At 50.1% G+C, this 20326-nt stretch overlaps 1 protein-coding gene across 2 annotated transcripts in view; it reads right to left on the reverse strand.

Annotated features, from left to right (window-relative positions):
* Positions 1 to 20326, reverse strand: part of Rapgef1 (Rap guanine nucleotide exchange factor 1) — a 91044-nt gene that overhangs the window by 32766 nt on the left and 37952 nt on the right. For both annotated transcript variants that reach the window (XM_032902934.1, XM_032902935.1), the window contains exons 5-11: positions 19036 to 19192; positions 9486 to 9574; positions 8746 to 8895; positions 8211 to 8331; positions 7641 to 7824; positions 5796 to 6275; positions 1057 to 1259 (exon numbers count right to left, since the gene is read on the reverse strand). In XM_032902934.1, the coding sequence (XP_032758825.1) occupies positions 1057 to 1259; positions 5796 to 6275; positions 7641 to 7824; positions 8211 to 8331; positions 8746 to 8895; positions 9486 to 9574; positions 19036 to 19192 (1384 nt within the window). The remainder of the gene's footprint in view (positions 1 to 1056; positions 1260 to 5795; positions 6276 to 7640; positions 7825 to 8210; positions 8332 to 8745; positions 8896 to 9485; positions 9575 to 19035; positions 19193 to 20326) is intronic.

A 20326-nucleotide genomic window follows, 5' to 3' on the forward strand; every position in this document is an offset into this window, starting at 1 on the left:
ATGACCTTCCGGGAAGCAGCTGCAGTGGTTTACATCCCAGGTATCCCATGTATTTCATGTATCCCATGTATCCCATGTATCACAGACAGGGCTGGGACCCCAGGTTCCTGGATCTCAGCTCAACCTTTCATCTCTAGAAGAGGCTGCCTCAGTCAGCCGAGCTTCTTTGCAGAAGCAAATGCCTGCTTAGTTAGCTGGCTAAGCCTACACAGGCTGAACAGCTCAGGAGCCTGAGGCAATGCTAAGTCCAAGGCACTACAAGGTAAACAGGGCTCATTCTTCACAGTGCACAGAAAAGGGCTTAGCTTAACCACACACCTCTTTTCTTGCCAGAGACCAGATTGGCTAGCAAGATAGCAAAGCAGCCCACACAGCTCTGCGAAGGGTAAGACCGGGACTCCCCTCTGCAGTTTGGCTGGCCCAGAGAATCTGACCTTGAACCCACCCAATGTATAGGGCAGGTTGGAGCACCAGTAGGTCCAGTGCTCTGCCGCCCCCTGGTGAGTGGGACAGCTGTGCAGGATCCATTGCAGAGGCTGCAAAGGCCACTGCTGGGTTTATAGCACAAAGTGGCTCTGTCTAAAGCTATCCTGCTTCAGTGGAATTTGTTCCCATGGGGCCATTGCTGGCCAGGGATGGGATGGAAGTCACTCCATTCAGTTAGGCCCATTATGGAAGTCAAGCACACAGATGTCTGCACACAGACAGTGCTCTGTGCTTTGATTGAGTCCCTCCTGTCTATGAGGTCTATGTTAGAGCCACAGAAGAAAGGGAAGGCATAAGAGATCGTCAGCAGGGAAATCAAACATTCTGAGTGTAAGCCTGTCCCAGTTACACAGGCTGTTCTGCAGGAGGCCCTTTGTACCCAGGGTGGGGAGATGGCAGTGTGGGGGACAGGCTGCTGGTGAGTATCTGGGAAGGAAGTGGAGGCACCAAGTGACTTGAACATACCTAAGTCTAGGGTTCCACTGTGGATGAAAAGCAGGTTCAATCTTGGCCCAGAAGGACCACTCTAGTCTGCAACAGTGCCAAGGACACAGATGGGGAACTACTTACCAGCTGCCGCTGCTTGGGGGGCAAAGCGGGTGGAGGGGCCAGCTCCTGCGTGGAGTCACTACCACAGAAGGAGTCGCTGAAGCCGTAGACCTCCATGAGCATCTTGTTCTTCTGCTGGTAGATGTGCTCACTCTGCGGGGTCTGGTAGAACATGGAGGGCTGTGGCTCTGAGTAGTCCTCCAGCAGCTGCATGTAGGCCAGCACTGTGGAAAGAGGGGCCGCTGTTCTCTCACCGGTGGGGAGCCCACAGAGCTGTTCCCACCAAGCCTTCATACTCTGCGGTGGGGTGGGGGTTTGAGGAGCAGAAATGATACTCTGGGTGCTATACAAAGGGGACATGAGCCATCACCCAGCTGGTCACACTTTTAGAAGCCTCCTGTGCATGGCGGGCTCTGGATGTGAGGACTGCACATCCAATCCCTGTAACCGATATCCCTCTCTGCCAGGGCAGGCTATTGACATTGGGGGAGGTTGTGAATATGGGAAATTTCTGTACTTTCCGTTCAATGCTGTTGTGAGCCTAAAATGGCTCTACAAACATAAGGTTCTGTTAAAGAAAGCACGAGGGGCACTGTGCTCCCTTCCTGCACAGGTGTGGGGGTTTCCACGCTCAGCAGCACCTGAGGCTCTGTTCAGCTTCTGCCTGCCCTTGGCCTTAGCCTCGTCTGCATTATTTTGGACCAAGTAATGACCACACATAGGGCTCCTGATTTTCCCAAGTCTTACCTTTGACCTACTGTGCCTGGGTCTGGGCCGCAGCCTTCTTGTGGCTCCCCTCCTGTCTCTCCCTACAGCTTGTATCTAGCAGCCTGTGGTCTTTACTTACTGTTTGCTGAGGACGTGGTACTGTACATGTAGGCAAGGGCACAGATGCTGGAAGAACACAGGACCAGCAAGGTGGATCCTCTGCCTTATACGGTGAGGTTCATACTCTCATTGGGTCAACAGAATACACACACACACACACACACACACACACACACACACACACACACACACACACACACGGTATAGTAGCCCCACAGAGAAAGAAAAAGTGTGGTGGCTGTAGAGTGCGGCTTTAGACTATGGAGGGATGACATGAGGAAGGGAAAGGAGCTTCTACCCCAGCCCATAGGTATACAAAGGCTCAAGACTGGGAAAAGTAAAAGGTTGGGCAGAGCCCAGCATGCAGGCATCAGGGAAGGAAGGCTGGGCTGCATTCCAGAGAGGCCGCACACAGCAGGCTTCATTCTGAGCACCAGGAACCTCACAGCAGGGCTCCACTTGGGCGTGGTGCAGGCCTGACCCACATCACACAGTAGCTTGAGATGTCTCTTAAGTCTGTTCAGTGATGGCAGGAATCTAAGGGACTGTAGTGGGAGATAGTGATGTGGAACAGGGCCTTACATATAGATGGAGCAGGATCAACTACTGCCTTTGCTGTAAGGGCTGAAGCTATAGCAGGGCAGGACCTATGTCTGATTCCCGAACATTTGTAGAATGGCTGAATGAGACACGTTTCCAGCAAGTATCTCTAGGGACTTGTTAGCTCACTGTTTCTGTCTGGAGAGACACAGGCCAGGCCAGCAAGAAGGACAGAGGGTGAGGGAGAAAGTACACGAATGCTAACTGATCCATCTGCTCCACCCCTGCTACCAGCATCCCCTTGCACAAGGAGGCTAAGGTGATATCTCCCAGGTAAGCTGTCAGTCACAACCTGTCTGCCTGAGGCCAGCCTCTTTGCCTCAGCAGGGTGGCAGCCAACAACAGCAGGGTCCTCACATGCCTGGGGAGTTGAGAAGCCAGAGGATCAAAGCTCAGCTGCCACACATCATGACCTCATCCTGGGGTTGGGGGTGGGGGGCACCTCTCCACACAGCAGGTGCAGGGCCAGCAGCCTCTTGTGGTCAGAACAGAGGTTCCTGAGTACCCTGGGCCTCATTGTCCATGGAGCTAGAGGGTCCAGAGCATTATGCCTAGGGGCGTGAATGCTGCCCTAAGAGCAGAGGGAAGTCAATGCTGGCCTTCCATCCATCTCTTCCCTAGGCACTGGAACGCTCTACATACAGGGAAGGCTGGTAGAGTTGGCCCGTTCATGCCTAGTTAGGACTGAATATCAGTTCACTCATCGAGAGAGCAAAAATGAGAGCATGAAGACTAGGAGCCTGGGCTCAGGACCAAAGGACCTATGACAATGTGTGACAGACACAGGGACAGCAGCCTTCAGCATCTTCCAGACAGAAACCTTCTCCTCAGGTCACACCACAAGTGCCAGGAGCCCACTGGTTAGAAGGCAGAGGGAGCCAGCCTGAGTCAGAGAGTGCACTCCTCCCTGGCACCCCCGTGGGACCTAAAGTGTTGGCAAAGGTGCTCTTTTGGCAAGTCCTCCTTGTGCTTTTGCTGAAAGGAAGGTGGTCACGTTTATTGCACAGAATACAGAACTTGTTGTCTCTGCTGTGCATTGATAGAACATGGCTGTGCTTGCCATGGCTGAACATGGAAGGGAAGTGCTCCCACTGCCCCTCAAACCCCGCAGTAATGCTGCTGTGTCCCTGTCTAGGGGTGACCCCAGTCCCACCACTGGCTTTCTAGAAGGACCTTGTCTGCCTGTACCGTCAAGTCAAGCTGGTCTCCCCAGGCCTTTAGAACCTCCTGATGCTGAGGCCTGCCAGCTACACACAAAAGAACAGCAGTGAGGCTCGCCCTCACAGGACTTTTCCTTCCATATTGGGCAGTGACTCGGATGCCAGCAGCCAGCCAAGCTGAGAATGCCTGGCTGCACATACTTCTTCAGACACAGGCTCTGGGGAGATCAGTACCCTACAGTGTTCAGTACTCCCACGGGCTACTCTTAGCAAGAAGTGATGTTGGGGCACCCTAGAGAGGACAGACTATGACCTCAGAACTGCCATGTATGAACTGCTTTAGAGGTGCTTTACACCTCCTTTCCTCCAAATAACTTCTGTGTAGCTCCTGTCAGGCCCACACATGGAACTCTCCCATGGTCCTCTCAGGGAGTAAAGGCAGACTCTGGGCCAGGACTGAGCTCAGGGTCTTGAAGGACTTGAAGCTCAGCTTCAAGTTTGGGGCTCATTCACTGAACAGAGAAAGATGACCCCTGTAGGGAGCGGGGGAGGAGACCTTTGTTGAAAACACAGTAGGTCTTAAGGACAGAAGGGAAAGCTTCCTCCTGGGCTTGGGTGTGTGGTCAGACCTGGGCAGACTCAAACGCGTATGAACCCACACTGCCTCTCACCGGCTGCTCTGAGGCCTGGCCTGGAAAACTAACTACATAAGCTTCTGCTCAGAGCCATCACCTTGAACCCTTGGTTGCCCTAAGGAATCTGCAAGAGGAGGTGCTCTAGTCACAGCTGGACAGGACAGAGCTTCAGGCACTTTCCCTGCCACAAAACACCCCATTTTCAGCTACTTGAGACTTGAGAGGAACAGAAGCCTTGCTCTCTGTCTGCCATCAAACTGTCTGCAGGCTTTGCTCGAGGGCTTTGGACCACTCCTGTTCTAGGAGGTTCAAGCAGGAGGCTTCCCTATCATCTGGTATAGTTTGACAGGCATAATCCTGTTCCTCACCCTAATCTGTAGGACTCCTTTGCCGAGAAAGCAAGCGGGTGCCCCCAATGCTAATATTGCTCTGGTCAAGTGGGGGGGAAGGAGAAGCCCAGAAAGATCTGTTCCCAACTGCTGAGTGTTCTCTCCACAGAGCGTCATCTGTAGTGATCCAGCTTACAGGATACATGGAACGACATCATTAGTTAGGAGACCAGCCCTCTCCGTAGCTCAGGACCACCCCAGCAAGGCTGTCACAACACGATGAGATATCTTGGGTGTCAGGGGTTTGGTTACAAATGAGGCTGCTCTGGTCCTGGGATGGCTCTGCTGGGTCTAATGACGCAGGCCTTCTTTGGGAGTAGGAAGCCCTTATTAAGGGATTGAAATGCAATATTTAGTTTTAGGTCTAGGGTAAGGGGACAGTTGGGTTGTGCAGCTGATGTGGTCACACACAACAAAATGGTGACATCTGGATTGCCAGGGGAAATCTGAGATCAGAGTTAGTGAGGTGAGGGAGAGGGCGGGGCAGTGTGGCCTGCAAGCTTCCCAGTGGAGCAGTTGGGGAGGGAAGACAAAAGATGGAATGTCCAGAATGTTACTTAGTAATGCTATGGCAAACTTACAGCTGGAAACTGTCCAAAATACCAACATTCCGCCTTCCAGATCCACCCAGCCTAACAACGACTATCTATTAAAGCATCTAGTCCAAGGGCTAACCATAGGACTCCAGCACGAAAGCTCTGATCTAGGTCACTGTGAGCATGCTATCCACATTGGGACCTCCCTCCGAGGGCTAGACAGGCTCTGGTTAGACACAAAGGTCTATTTCCTGTGCATGCTGCAGCAGTGCCGTGACGCTCGGGTGCCTTTACCACTGTTTAGGTCTGAATGCCATGTTACTAAGTACTCAGGCCAAAAGGGTCAGTGGGTTGCATTTATAGAAGACAGATACCTGGAAGTATCAGGCCTGCGATTTCAAAGCCCACAGAGGAGAGGTGAGCTAATTAGACCTTCGAGGAGCATGAGTAATGATAGTATTGGGCCCCTAGACACATCCACACATGTACCTATGATCCTGTCCTATATGAAAGACAGAGGTCATGAAGCCATTTTGGTCTCAGGTGTGGGCTAAGCAAAACACAGCACTGTGAGGGCTACAGAATGTGCTTACAGAGAGCGCAGGGACTTACTGTGTTTGTTTTTCTTCTCTGGTAGAGGAGGTGGCTTTTCTGGGTCACCAGCTGACTCAGGAACACTGAAATCACCCACAAACTCAACAGGGGCGGAAGAAGCTCCCTGCTGAAAGGGCAGGATAGCAGCAAAGGGCGGGTAGGACACAGGCTGGACTGGGTTCTGCAGATCATCTTCTGAGATGTTGTCATACTGTGAGGGGTGTCGCTCATAGGACACCCTGCAGCCAGAGCTGTCCGTGGTCTGGGAGACTGCGCTCCTACGCTTCTTCTCAGGAAGGGCAGGTGGAGTATCTGTCTGCTGTCCGTCCTGCTGGAGACAGCTGCCCAGAGGCAGCTGGAAAGAGTGGCCAAGAAATGGGGGCCCAGACTCCCCCATGGACTCCGGCAGTGGGCTGAGGTTACAGGCTGCCTGTGGAGGGGTCTGGTCTGCATTGGAGAGGTCTTGCTGGAGGAATTCATAGTCGGGGTCATAGTGATCTGCAAACCACACAGGAAACGCATTAGCCCTAAGCCTCCAAAGTCACCACCCTACCTGCTCTGCTCCATCTCCCTCACACAAGGCATGCTTTATGTTTGACCTCTCCTGTGGGCTTCTCCCTAACTGGACAGTTTTTATCTGGCATGAAATGTAGACATTAAGGAGGTAGTGAGATAGGGCGCGCACGCAAGCACGCACGCATGCACTAGACTATGACTGACTGACTGACTGTGTCTGTCTCTCTCTCGGTCTCTGTCTGTCTGTCTGTCTCTCTCTGTGTGTCTGTGTGTTTGTCTGTGTGTCTGTCTGTCTGGTGGGTCTGGAGATGGAACCCAGGGCTTTGTGCGTGTACTCTACCACCAAGCTATAGGCTCAGCATCTTTCTACATTTTACAGTTTGGTTCCTTAAAAAGGAAAAGATACATGACAAAAGATGGCAGTGATCATGAAAATTAAAGCCAGAGCTGACGTCACAGTTTTTATTTCGATGCATTTTCTTTTTTTTCCTTTTTCTTTTTTTCGGAGCTGGGGACCAAACCCATTGATGCATTTTCTTAAAAATGCTTAAATTTTCTTTTTTTTCTCTAGAACCCTAACTCCACTTTTTTGTTTGTTTTTGAGACATGGTGTCACTACATAGTCCTGGCTGGCTTGAAATTCTCTGTAGACCAGGCTGGCCTAGAACTCACAAACCCTCCTGCCTCTGCCTCCCATCTGCTTTACCACACCTAAGAAAACAGCATGCTCTTGGCCTCAGAGTCTGTCCATGCATCACCATCCATAAGTGACTTTCACTAGGTCTAGGCTGCTCCATCAGAGCAATGTGTCCTCGTTCATCTGATTCTCACTAGAGGCTACTAACTATCTCCATATTATCACCAGTTAATTCTTCGCAGGTTAGCCTCCTCGGACAGGAGCCTTGCTGACAATCTCTCCTTCGTGCTTAGGACACCTTCTCAGAAGGGAAAAGGATCTAGTTTCCAGGACACAAACAGGTTGGGTCTAGCAAGCTCCTGCCAAATGGTGCTGCTGACCCTGGCAAGGAAAGGCGGGAGAGTCAGGACTTCAGGAGCTCACTCCCTCAGAGAAAGCACATGTGCACATGATCAGTTGCTGCACACTGCCAGGCTACCTGCAAGGAGATAACTGTCTGAGCATCTGCTGTGTGACTTTACACTGCTATTTCATACAGGTCCAGACTCTCCAGAGCAGACACCACCTTCATTTTGTAGATGAGGAGACTGAGGCTGGATTTTAAAGAATTTGACTAAAGTCATCTAGCGAATGTCTAGGAATCAGCTGACTGGATCCCAGAATCAAAGGAGCCCAAGGAGCTTAGAGGGAGGAGGGTTGTGATGGCTTACCTAGTGTTTCACAGCTTGTGTTCCGTGAGCACTGCCCGCTATCCCTGTCTAGGGAGGACAGCTGCTCGTCTGACCGGCTGAGCTTGCCTGTACTGCTGCAGGGGGACAGGCGAGGAGATTCACCACCACAGGAGCGGCTGCCTCCTGACAGGCGCCTCTGGGTGTAACATTCAACATCAAAGTCCTTGGGAAGAATGGAAAGGAACTTCAGTCATCCTTGGGAAAGAGAGCAGAGACCAGGGACTCTGGCATGCTCACTAGCTCAGAGAAAGCCCTGCCTAAGCTCAGGGGCTATCTCTGATGCCAGTGTAGGATCAGGATAAGACTGGAAAGGGACTGGGAGGAGCATGGGGGTGTTTCAACAGGGGTGCCTTTGGGAGTTGTCCGAGGTTCATCTACTGCCCCTGTCATGTGGGGCAGGGAGAGGAATGGCTATGGTTTGCCCTCCCACAAGTCTTTAGATGTGAGTAATAGTGATCTGAAGACTACCAGATGACTTTTGGCACTAGGACACAATCCTCAAATTCCAACTTTAGTCCTCCTCCCCAACAGAAAACAGGACTTCATTACCTGCCTATTGATTCCAACAGGCAAACTGGAGCCACTGACAGCACGACTCATGGGGGCTACCACAGCCACCCGGGTAGGGGATGGAGCAGATTGCCTTTTCTTGGGTGGTAATGCTGGTGGACTAGAAGAGACAGAAAATCCAGGCAAACTGTACATCACAAACGAGAGTGCTTTAGAATGGTTTTAGGGACCGGGCCATGAATGAAGCTCTTTTCCACACCTATTTTCATGCTTTCACTGCCTCCTGTTCTCCTCTTGTCAGTCAATGCCCAAAGACCAGAACCAAACAAGACTCCTTCCCTTCCACAGTAGAGCGTGACTAGCTTTACTGGGTCGAGACCTAAGGCAAGCTGAAAGAGCAGGGCCTGTGCAAGGCCCCGGGCCAGAGCCTGGCCACCCTCAGACAGCCTTTCACACAGTCCAGGCCTCTGGAGCATTTACCAGGCACAGCGCCATCCTTCTGCTCGTTCTACCACCCACCCCACATCAACAGAGGCTCTAGAAAAAAAATCCCCTCCAAAGAATTTAGAATTACCTGTTATCAACCACCCGGATGCCAGGTAAAGGGGGCTTGGGGGGCGCAACCTCTTCACTGGTGGAGTCTGGGAGCAGTTCAGTGGATGGTGACACACTTGTCTTATTCAGAATCTCCATTTCTCGGTCTGTCAGAGGGAGCTCAGGCTGGCTGGAGAAATGGGAAGAACTAGGGATCACATGCAGTCAGAGCGCATGTAGCTCCTGAGAGTGAGGGGCAGGGCTAAGGGGATGACGGAGCCGAGGAGGAGCATCAGTTAGTCTTGGGGTTCCCAAGGAGTTCCACCACTGACCAGCTATTGGGCTGCTCTAAAATAACGCGTCATATATTTAACACGGGCCAGTCCTTGAAACTAACACAAGATAGTAAGGCTGTCCACACACAAGGTCCTTCCTCAGTTTACCGAGAAAACGCTACACCAGTGGCCTCCCGTTAGCTGAACTACTACTAAAAAATCCAAGGTCTCCCCCAACCTCTCAGCTGAGCCCTTGGGAGTTCATGGTGCAGTGCCGTTGCCTGGGGCAGTGCCTGGAGAACCACTTCCTTCTGTGCACTCTGAAGCTTATGTGAAATACACATTTTCAAGTGCCAGGCACTCACCAGAACTTACTACTGGAAAGAGGACCAGGCTGCCACAGCCTCTCAAATGCTCTCACTGCTTACCTCCTTTGTCAAGTGTGGGTTCAGTCCCAAAGTGTGTGCCTGGTCCCATTGGGACCAACAAGTCTGCTCAGACTTACCCATCAGGCTTGCTGGCTGGGGAACTGGGCTTCACTGGGCTTGTTGGTGATGGCCGGCCTTGCTTCTCAATGGTTAGCCTCACCAGTTCCTGTGAGGGAGAAGGAAGAGGGGATGACACCACTGTACTTCTAGCAAGAGGCAGAGCTTCCAAGTCCCACATTGTGTCCCCACATTGCCCACACAGGGTAGTCTGCACAGTCCCTACCATGCCTCTTGCCATCTAAAAAAACCATAGCAGCCCAGCCCACTGCAGTTCCACCTGCATCATATGCTTCCTCTTGAAAGGGGAGATGGCAGGTCCGGGTGCTAAGACAAACAGACCACAGAAACTTGTATTCTGTGCAGTCTGGGGAGGGTGGCAGGCATTTTTGATTCCGTAAAGCTGTCATGTTATGCACAATGGCACACATCTAGCTTCTGGCTTTTAATGTTTTCCCAAAGTGCACTGGCTTGGTTGAGACAGGAACTGAGGCTCACAGGACTGGCTGGGAGCCTTCCTTGTCAATGGACTTAGAGTGAAGGTCATGTGACCTTCGCAAAACAGAAAAATGGCTTTGAAAGAAAATAAAGAAATGGTACCTTGAAAACAGCAGGGGAGGGCAGAGCTCAGCTGGGACACATTTATCTGTCCCATGGCTTTTTTTGAGACAGGGTCTCTTAATGTACAAGTGCTGAGATTAAAGGCATGTACTCCCATTTCAGACCACTGTAACGATTTTTCCTGGGTGCACGCTATACTCCACAGTGTGGACAGCACCTGGGGTGTAAGGACCACTCTCATCCCTGTTCTTCTCTTCTGCTGTCCCATCACTCTGTACTTTCTGCTCTGGATGGCTGTGGGCTCCCAGGATGGCATACGTGGGCCTTGTAGTGTGGACACTTGCAGTACCATGAGTTACAGTGGCTGTCCCATGGACTCCATAGAAATGAACCTGCTCTGTGTGTGTGTGTGTGTGTGTGTGTGTGTGTGTGTGTGTGTGTGTGTGTGTGAGACACACATTCATGGCTGTGTGCTCACATGTGTCTTTTTGGACAGGGTCTCTTACTAGCATCTGAAGATCACTGAGTGGGTGAGGCTAGCTGGCCTGAGTGTTCTAGGGACCCATCTGTCTCTTGAGTCCCTAGTGCTGGGATTACAACTGCGGCCACACGCCTGTGGGAAGTTTGTTACAGAATGAACCATCACTCCAGCTTCATCTTTCAAAAGTGTTGTGGAGGTAGAATTCATATACCATGAAATTCACCTACTCTAAGTGTGTGAATACATGTGCGGTCCTTAACACAACTTTAGGACAGAAATTCTGTACCTGCACAGTCCCCTCATTCTCCTGCTGCCCCTGGCAACCACCATTCTCTTCTAGGCTACCCCCCTCCCCCCCCCCACCCCCACCCCCACCTCCCGGCCCTGGCCTTAGCAATCCACCTTGTTTGGGAGCCCAGGTTGGCTCTTTTTCACTACTGATCAGTGTTCTGCTATACACAACCTCCTACACACGACCTCCTCACTGCTCTTTGCTGATGGCTGTGGCTGATGGTCTGGGTGCTTGAGGGAAGAGCACACATTACCTCTGAGGATGCAGAGGTGGGTACCTAACCATGCCTCCCTGACCAGAGGCTAAGAACTAGCATTTCCCAAAGCAGTTTCTTTGACAACATAAAAACTATGAAAAAAGATATACATACAAAAAGAAACATTATTAAAGAGGAGTTTTGCAGATGTGAAGGGTGTTATGAGCACGAGAGCTACTCAAGTTTGATGGCAACAAAATAAAACTTGCAGACACAGGTGGGGTAGGGCAGGACGACAGCAGTGAGAATGGGGTATCCTTGGGGTAGCAGGAATGGTCCGTGGATGACCTATTGGCAAGTATCAAAAGCCTCAAGTACCTGTTAGGAGGAAAGTGTCATGGATGGATGCAAAAGTTCAACTATGGAGGATGTCACCACAGGTAAGATGAGCCTGCTCAAAAGCCCACGGTTAAACACTCACTACAAGTACCAAGTGTGCCGATGTGACAGACCTGTCAAGGGGCCATTCTGAAGTCGGTAAGAATAAAGTCACAGCAGGAACACAGGCCACAGCGACAGCATGGAAAGATTGTGGAATTCTAGGAATACCGGGTGCAGAAAAGCCCTACCTGCTTTGTTGGGGTACACTGTAAATTTTGGAAACAAGATCAAAACCCCTGTCTGTGTTTTTTTTTTTAATCTATTTTTTCAATTGTATCTCTAAATTTTAAAAAATGGGCAGATTAATTCTAAGAAAATTGCCTTCCCCAAACCATGCGAGGGATGTCCATGGGATCAGATCCACGCTCACCCTATTCTGTTCTTGGAGCCATGTGGGACGTAAGATCCTCAGGAGGCTTAGGTTAGCCCAGAAGGGGCCTTCTACTTGTTGTCAGGACTCAGAGCCCAAGTGTTAGAAGGATGCAAAGGGAAACCAGCTGGAGGGGGGCTGCTTCCGTACTCACTACCTGGAGGAGCGTGCAGGAGTGGTCAAGGCAGTTCCCTTAAAGCCCCATAGCCTTGGCTAGGATCAAAGTGTCAGACCCAAGTGACTCAAGGCCTTGAATTCTCATCTTTCTGCTTCAGCATCATGAGTGCTGGGAATGCAGACACGTGAAGCATGCTAAACCAAACTTACTCCATCAAGGAGGATAAAGGAATGCAGAGAAGCCTACACATTTGTATCTGCTGACACAGAGCAAATTCCAGTCCCTCCTGACGTGGGAGCAGGCAAGGAGAGATGCTGTCCTCCTGGAATGGTAGCTGTGACTTCGACTAATGAACAGTGGATAGCTATGGATCCTGGGATGACAAGCACACACTTGCAATTGTGCCCTGAAATTCCAAGACCACATTATGACACAGTGGAGGCTGGGAAAGGGGCGGGCAGCTTTTCTTTCTCTGCCAACCTTCCTGCCCAAACAGAAGGGCTTTGGTCTCAACTTGTCTTAATGATCACACACAGAAGGCTCCAGAAACCTCTTCCATCTAGGTACTTCCGATACCCTGGTCTCACTGAGTGCTCACCGCTTGTGAGTAAACCAGGGCCCAGCACCTTGTGGAAGTCAAATCTCTGAAAGGCAGGGTTTCTCAAAGACAGAGTTAACTGTTAGAGCCTCATGTTGTAAGGTCAGTTAGAACTCTTCTGCCAACGTTCAGTTCTTTGAAAATCAGTTTTCAAAAGTAAGAACATGTGGAGACTGTTCTCCCTAAGAAGGCGAAGCTCCGTCCGACACTGTTCATACTGACGACAATCGACGCACAGCTCTGAATTTGAATGTCTTGGTCCTCGCTTCCTCTCCTCTTTCTCCTGAAATGATACAAAGACCTGCCTGGCAGAAGGGCCCACACTGCTGTGATAGTCCTGGCACAAAGAACCCCAAGGACAGCATGGTGAATAGTGTTCCCTGGGTTCTCACAGTGGGAACTCCACTGGAAGTGCCACAGCTGCAGCCCAGACCCCATCCATCACCCCCTTACTCTCTGACCCTACTCTTTGGGTACACTGCCAGGGCACAGACGTCTGCAGCCACATATCAAGGCTCAGTGCCACCCTCTGTTCTTCACAAACTGTGGGAGAGGGTCAGGTCTAGTGTGACGTGAGGAACACACGCCTGTGACAGGACATGATCACAGGAAGGTCTAGCCCCAGGGTGACTTTGTTTTTTTGTTTTGTGTTTTTGAGACAAGGTCTCTATGTAGTCCTGGCTGTCCTAGACCTTTCTATGTAGACCAGGCTGGCCTCCAACTCTCTCCCTCTGCCACCACACACAGTCCCAGAGTGACTTGTAAAGAAGAGAACATCTAGAGTGTCAGTAAGAAGCGGCCAGTGGGAGGATGCTCTCACTTGCACACACAGCCAAGCAGCACACGGCTTGACGCGCACGGCACAGATGGAATAGGAAAAAATTGCCTGAAGAACGACTGGCATTGCTCGCACGGGCCTAAACCAGAGGACATCAGTGTTATCCTGTAACCGGGATGGTTGGGAAGCAGCGCTAGCTAGAATACTGCATAACTTTTTTATTTTAAAGTTTTTTTGAGACAGGGTTTCTCTGTGTAGCTACTGGCTGCCCTGGAACTCACTCTGTAGACCAGGCTGGCCTCAAGCTCAGAGATTCACCTGCCTCTGCCTCCTGAGTGCTGGGATCAAAGGTGCATGCCACTACCACCTGGCCTGAGCTATATAACACTTTAAAACTAGAAGCACAGGGCAGAGGATGCTAGAAAGCACTCCTAATTTTGAAAACGGTGTATATAAGGAAGTGACAAGCTTTGTATAACAACCTCAAGGGGAAGCTTCTGATTCATTCTGGCTGTTGATGGAGAACTGGCAGAAGCCATCTTCTTATACATCATAGTCTGACAACTCTGAGCACAGCAGTCACAATCAGCAATAATGCCCTCACCAAGGGGGCACCTTTCTTGGGAGCACAGTGCTATCTAGAAACTTCTTTCCTTCACCAACATACTGAGAGGGCTCTGGCCTCCAGCTTCACAGGCATTAAGAGGGCAGAGGGACACCCTAAGCAGCACCACGAGGGTGCCTTTGACTAATTCTACACTGCCACCTTTTAGGAGTAACAACTCTAGGATAAATTTTAAAAACTTTAAGAGGATGAAGTGAGGCCAGAGAGACGCGCAGCAGTCAAGCGCCCTGGGTGCTCTTGCAGAGGATGAGGTCTGGGTCCCAGTACCCACACAGGGCAGCTTACGACTTGCTTCTAACTCTAACTCCAGGGTATCTGATAACTGCTCTGGCTTCTGTGGGCCCTGCACACATGTGGCACACATACAGACAAGTAGGCACACACATATAAATAAAAATAAGATTTTAAATAAACCAAAGTCCCAAAGTTTCAAGAAGGAGACATTTACCCGCTGCTGAAGCTGCCCACAAAGATGATGCTACCCAGTGGCTCTATCTGGGTCCTGGATTTTAAAAAGTAAACCTTTAAAACTAGTAAATCATAGGCCGGAGATGGCTCAGCGGTTAAGGGCACTGACTGCTCTTCCGGAGGTCCTGAGTTCAATTTCCACAACCACATGGTGGCTCACAACCATCTGTAATGGGATCTGATGCTCTCTTCTGGTGTGTCTGAAGACAGCTACAGTATATATATATCTTTTTAAAAAAATAGTAAACCACATTCTGAAGGCCAAAACCAGCCGGGGACTTGTTTCTAGAACGCTCTCGAGGTAAGGCGGCTCAAACAATAAGAGCACTAAACAAGGAATGTGCAATGGGACGTCTGTGCCTGGAAAGGCTTGGAATACTTGTCGCTGGCCCTTACAGAACAGGTACACCCTGCTCCAGTGGGCATGTGGAGGTTCCAGGAAGGAGGTGTCACTCAGGATTTGCACCCTGCAATCTGGGGAGCCAGCGAATTAGGAGAGGAAATCATACTGGCCATGGGTGGACATGGGGAGAACTTGTGAGGCTTGATCAACTCTGGCCAATAAACTGTAAGAGAAATTCTGTGAGGGGCTCTAAGACTCCTCCTTCAATAGAGAGGACAACTCTGTGCCTGCTCTTCCTTGTGTGAAATGTAGCCATGGTAACTGGAGAGGCAGCAGCTACTGTGCAGCCCTGGGTAGAGTCTGTGTTGTTAGCAGCAGAAAAGGGAGTTAGAAGCGTCCTTGAGGAAGTCTCACACTAGCCTTTGTCTATCTCTGGACTTTACATATAAAAATAACATTTTATTTTTTGAGTCATGTATGCAGGCCAGAGGTAGGGTCTTCTCTGGCATTGGGACCTTGCTAATGTGGCTAGACCATCTCACCAACAAGAAACCAAATTGCCTATGTCAACCTTTCTTATCCTGATCACGGGCACACGTTGCTATACATAGCTACTTACCCATTTTTTTCTTTTATGGTGGGTGCTTGGGCTCCAAACTCAGGTCTACATGTTTACGTGGTAAGCACTTTACGACTGTGCCATCTCTCATTCCTCCAAAAGTTTTATGTCTAAACACTGTTTGCATTAATTGATGGGTTGGGGGTGTGTGCATGCGGATGTGTGTGCCACAGCTCCCACATGGAGGTCAGAGGACAGTCTGAGGGAGCTGGCTCTCTTTCCACCGTGTGCACTCTGAGGGTCAGATCAGGTCAGGTTTGGAGGCGAGCACTCTTCTCGGCTGCGCCATCTCACCAGCTGCAAAAGTTCTATCTTTAAAAGCTTCTGCTTGTTTGGGTTCTCTGGCCTGGCTGCTATCCTTAGAAAACCTCTGAGCCTGCTCTGCAAGCGCAGGCCTGGAGGTGATGGTCAAGTGACAGAGCTGTGGGATTCCCCAAGGCTTTCAGTGGAAGAGAGCAGTACACATCTTTTTTTCCCTTCTGTATGTATCTGTGTGAGTGTCCAGATGCCCACGGAGGTCGAGAAAATGGAGTTCTATGTGAGCCGTCCAATACAGACGCTATAAAGCAGAGGATGGGTCGTCCAGAAGAGAGGGTGCATTCTTAGCCGCTGGACTGTCCCTCTAGCCCATAGTACTATTTTAAAGATAACATTTTAGTCTGTGTGAGTGGCTGAGGCTGGGGGGACAAGGGCCTGTTCCTGACATTTCCCAAGGCAAAAGGTGCTACGTCGGAGGAGAAGTGGGCCTTTAACTGGCACAGTACAGAAGGCCTGAAACTTGTGAGTTGCCCTGAGGGAGACACAGTTCTCATCCAAAACGTAAATGTTAGCTACTCTGGTAAAAGTTGCCATAGTGACGAGTGCCCACCCTGCTGCCTGTACTTCAAAGACACAAACTTACCTCTCCTCACACACTCAGAATATTTAAGGACCTACAAGAATCTCAAGGAGTTACTTGTCCAAGGTTACACAGCTCACAAGTGGCATTAATGTGAAGATTTTCGTGGCAGATGACAGTGTTCATGTAGGAACAATACCAAATCATTTATCTGCCTTTCAGGCAAGTTTTCAGTCTCACCCCCATTCCCACCCTCAAACAATTCCATTTAACAAATGAACGAGCGCCTTGAGGGGTGGTGAGCTACTCTGAAGGCATGCACTGTTTCTCTTCCCAGTGGGATGAAGACAGCTGAAGCATTTGTGCTCGCACACTCCTGCCCTCCCAGCTGAGGGAGGCTTGCTCACACACCAGGACACAGGCTTATGAGGTGTCCTTGTTAGGAAATGTGAATGAGGAGGATCCTTTGGGTTGAATCTCCTAGCACAGGGCAGCAGAGGGTGACTAAGTGCGTAAGCCCAGCAGGCATGTGTGAGAATCATGAACTTGCTACTGAACCCTGGTTGGCCCGCCAGTGAAGGTGTCTGCCTCAGTCAGAAGGCTGTTACAAGTATAAAGTTGGGCAGTGTAAAATAGCACCCATTAATTTTACTGTAAGATACTAACCATAAATGCCATGCTGACCAATCTCAGTCCTTGACTGATACCCTCTAGAAGAAGCCTCTAGACAGCTGACTAGACTCCTGCAGGGATGTTGCTCTGACTTCCTTGCCTCTGCATTACCACGAACACTCCTTGCTGTGGCATGTGGCAGGCCAGGCCTGTGCCTGTCATTCATCTCTGTGTGCAGTCCTGTGACAACACCCCACAGAATACAGAGTTCCTTATCTACTGCAGTCTCTGTATGTGTGCTAACTGTGCTTGTGCACGTGTCTGCACCTGCATGCACACATGCATGTGCATGCTCACCTGCACGTGTGAGGACACCTTTTCAGAGTCTGTTTTCTCCAAGGCAGAGTCTCTCTGTCATTTCTGCCCCCACACTGTAAACTCAAGGCTCGCTGGCCCGAGAGTTTCTGGCAGATTCTCCTGGTTCTGCCTTCCACATTGCTGAGCCTTCTCGTCTTACTCTGTTCTGGGTAAACTATTTAAAAACAAACCTGCGAAAAAGTTCTTTGCTCTCAGGTGCTGGGGTGTTCAAGCTCTACAGGTTATACATGTGTGCTTCCAGCCCCAGCGTCATTGAGAAATCAGCTATTTTCATTCAAACATTCCTTCTGCCAACCAGTACAGCCCTGCTTTCATGAGTCCATAAAGAGCATGGACTATGGAGTGTCCTGAAGCTTCTGTGGAAAACGGATCTCGTTTCAGCTGTTTTAACTCATGACTTTCATCAAGATCAGTTTGACAGAAGAAAACCTAAACAATGTCATCTGGAAAATAATTTTGATTTCCAGAAGCCAGGACAAGAACAGCAAGAGTGGGAGAGTCAGAACTCGGCCGGAAAGCACAGGAAGGTCATGTCTCACATTGCCCACAAGAGAAGCTGCAGGAAGAGCTGAGGGGATAAACTGACTGCAGAGACTGTGGCCAACACCCATAGCCTCTTAAAGCTGATGGTATAGAGTCTGCTGGCTCTGTGATAAGAGAGCATGGAGGCGGTCAATGGACAGCACTGATGTTAGCTTGTCATATCTTCTCCTCAAAGTGAACCCAAAGTCCCTGTAGACACAGCAGCACGCAGCCTCACCTTTAAAGGTGCTGGGGCTTTAGCTAACAGCCCATTTGGGAGTGATTTCTCTCACCAAACAAGGCCTCCCTGGCCTTCTCTCTGTAATGAAAACCCTTTGGGGTCTTAGCTCAGTTTTCCAGAGCTTCTAAAGAACACTCCACCAAGAGGAATGATTCAGGAACCTCACAGTCTGGCTGAGGAGGGAGTCTTTCTGACCTAGGCTAACTAATGTGGTTATAAGTTTGGATTAGGGTCTATAGAAGGGACACAGCTTTTCCAAGCCACATCTATCAAGCATGCATTTAGCCCCACGGGATTAATAAAAACAGATGTGAATGCCTATGGGCTTCGTGTATTCCGGCATTGTTCTAGAACATCCCGCACTGACTAGTCTAATCCTGCAATGCTACCATGCAGGGCCCTACTGTCACTCTTGCTTCTGGGTGTGCTCATGGGTGTCATCAAATGAACTACGGCAGTAAATTGTCTAAGCCCAAGGACTACTCAGTGAGGAGCTTGGGATTTAAAGCGTCTTACCTGCCTGAGAAGGCCTCTTCCAACAGTGCCTCCCGCCCACTGCATGCCCTTGTCATTTCACGCCCTCCACTCAGCTTTGCTTCTCATCTCCTGGCATTGACATTCTTAGTCTGGCTTCTGGGCCCAACTCCAGGCCCTCTATTGTCTTTGTTTTGCCCTCCAATTGTGACTCCTAATCTTCTCTGAGGTTTTTTGCAATTTCCCAGATAGTAAACATATTGATCACATCATAGAGATCAAGCGCACTCAGCTTCAACCCTGCTTTCTACCAGGAACCCTACATGTTCGCATGACACGAAAGGGTAACAGTTGATACACTGGGGGCTTTGCTAAAAGCCAGGACAAACAATCTCCATCGAGTCACAGCTGGGACATACGGCCCACAGAGGACTTCATGCCAGCTATCTGCAGGAAGGGCTGATGGCTCTGAGAGTGAAGCAGTCACTGGGTGGAACTAGAACTGGCCCATACCACAGCTTTTGGAAGGCATTCGCCCCGTGTATGGTCTAAAATCAAGTTCTTAGCTTCTTCCGGCTGGCTGTCCAGTCAAGGTTGCCCGAAACCTGCCCTTACCTTCACTCCATCCAGCACAGCTTTGATGACACCCTTCACTGTCGTCACCATCTCCTTATCTTCTGAGTTCACACCCTCGAGCATCACCTGGTCAGACCAGCGGATAAGGTTGGCAAGGCTCTGGTACACTCGGCTATAGCAGGAGGAGAGGGCTGAGCTGCGTGCGGGGAGGAAAGTTTTAAAAGAACATCAGAGAGGAACCTGCATCATAACCCTCACACAAGGCGGACATCATAGGTCCAGGGACCATTTTTTTTTTAAACACAAAATCCATGTTGTTTTGTTTTTGAGCCAGGGTCTTGCTCTGTAGCCAAGAATAGCCTTGACTTCTTAATTCTTCTGCCCTGGCCTCCTGGCTGTGAGATGACAGGTAAGTGCTTCATGCCCCAGCTCATCTGCATTTTCTACAAACTTTTTGTTATATTTAATATGTGTGTGTGTGTGTGTGTGTGTGTGTGTGTGTGTGTGTGTGTGTGTGTGTGTGTGTGAGAGAGAGAGAGAGAGAGAGAGAGAGAGAGGAGGGGGGGAGAGTGTATGTGTGGTGTGTGGGTGTGTGTGTGTGTGTGAGAGAGGGGGGTGTGTGTGTGTGTGTGTGTGTGTGTGTGTGTGTGTGTGTGTGTGTGTGTGTGTGTGTGTGTGTGTGTGAGAGAGAGAGAGAGAGGGTGTGTGGTGTGTGTGTGTGTGTGTGTGTGTGTGTGTGTGTGTGTGTGTGTGGTGTGTGTGTGTGTGTGGGTCAGAAGACGACCTGAAGGAGTTGGCTCCTTCTTTCCCCCATGGAGATCCTGAGAATGGAACTTAGGTTGTCAGGCTGGGATAAGTGCCTTTATCCGTGGAGCTATCTTGCTGATCCTCCAAGATTCCTTTTTGACAGACAATCTTTTTTCTCTTCCTTCTTATGTTCAGTGGATGTTCTATGGAGGTTTACAGTCTAATCGGTTACTGTGTGTCGGAGGAAGGCTTCCTGGTATTGTTCTATCACTCTCTCCCCTATTTTCCTGAGAGTTTCTCAGTGACACTGCAGCAAGGCCAATGAGCCCCAGTGATCCTCTCATTACTGTCCCCAGAACACTGGATTTTGTGTAGATGCTGGGATTTGAACTCAGATCCTCATGATTGCTTAGTGGGAACTATTACCCCAGAGGCTTCTTACCAGCTCCACATACATACAGACAAACACACACACACACACACACACACACACACACACACACACACACACACACACACACACACTGCTCCCTGAGAACCTCTCTTTCCTCATTTCAGTTGCAAACCACTCAACTGGGTAGAC

The sequence above is a fragment of the Rattus rattus genome, chromosome 5 (genome assembly GCF_011064425.1).
Source record: "Rattus rattus isolate New Zealand chromosome 5, Rrattus_CSIRO_v1, whole genome shotgun sequence".
NCBI classification, from domain to species: domain Eukaryota; kingdom Metazoa; phylum Chordata; class Mammalia; order Rodentia; family Muridae; genus Rattus; species Rattus rattus.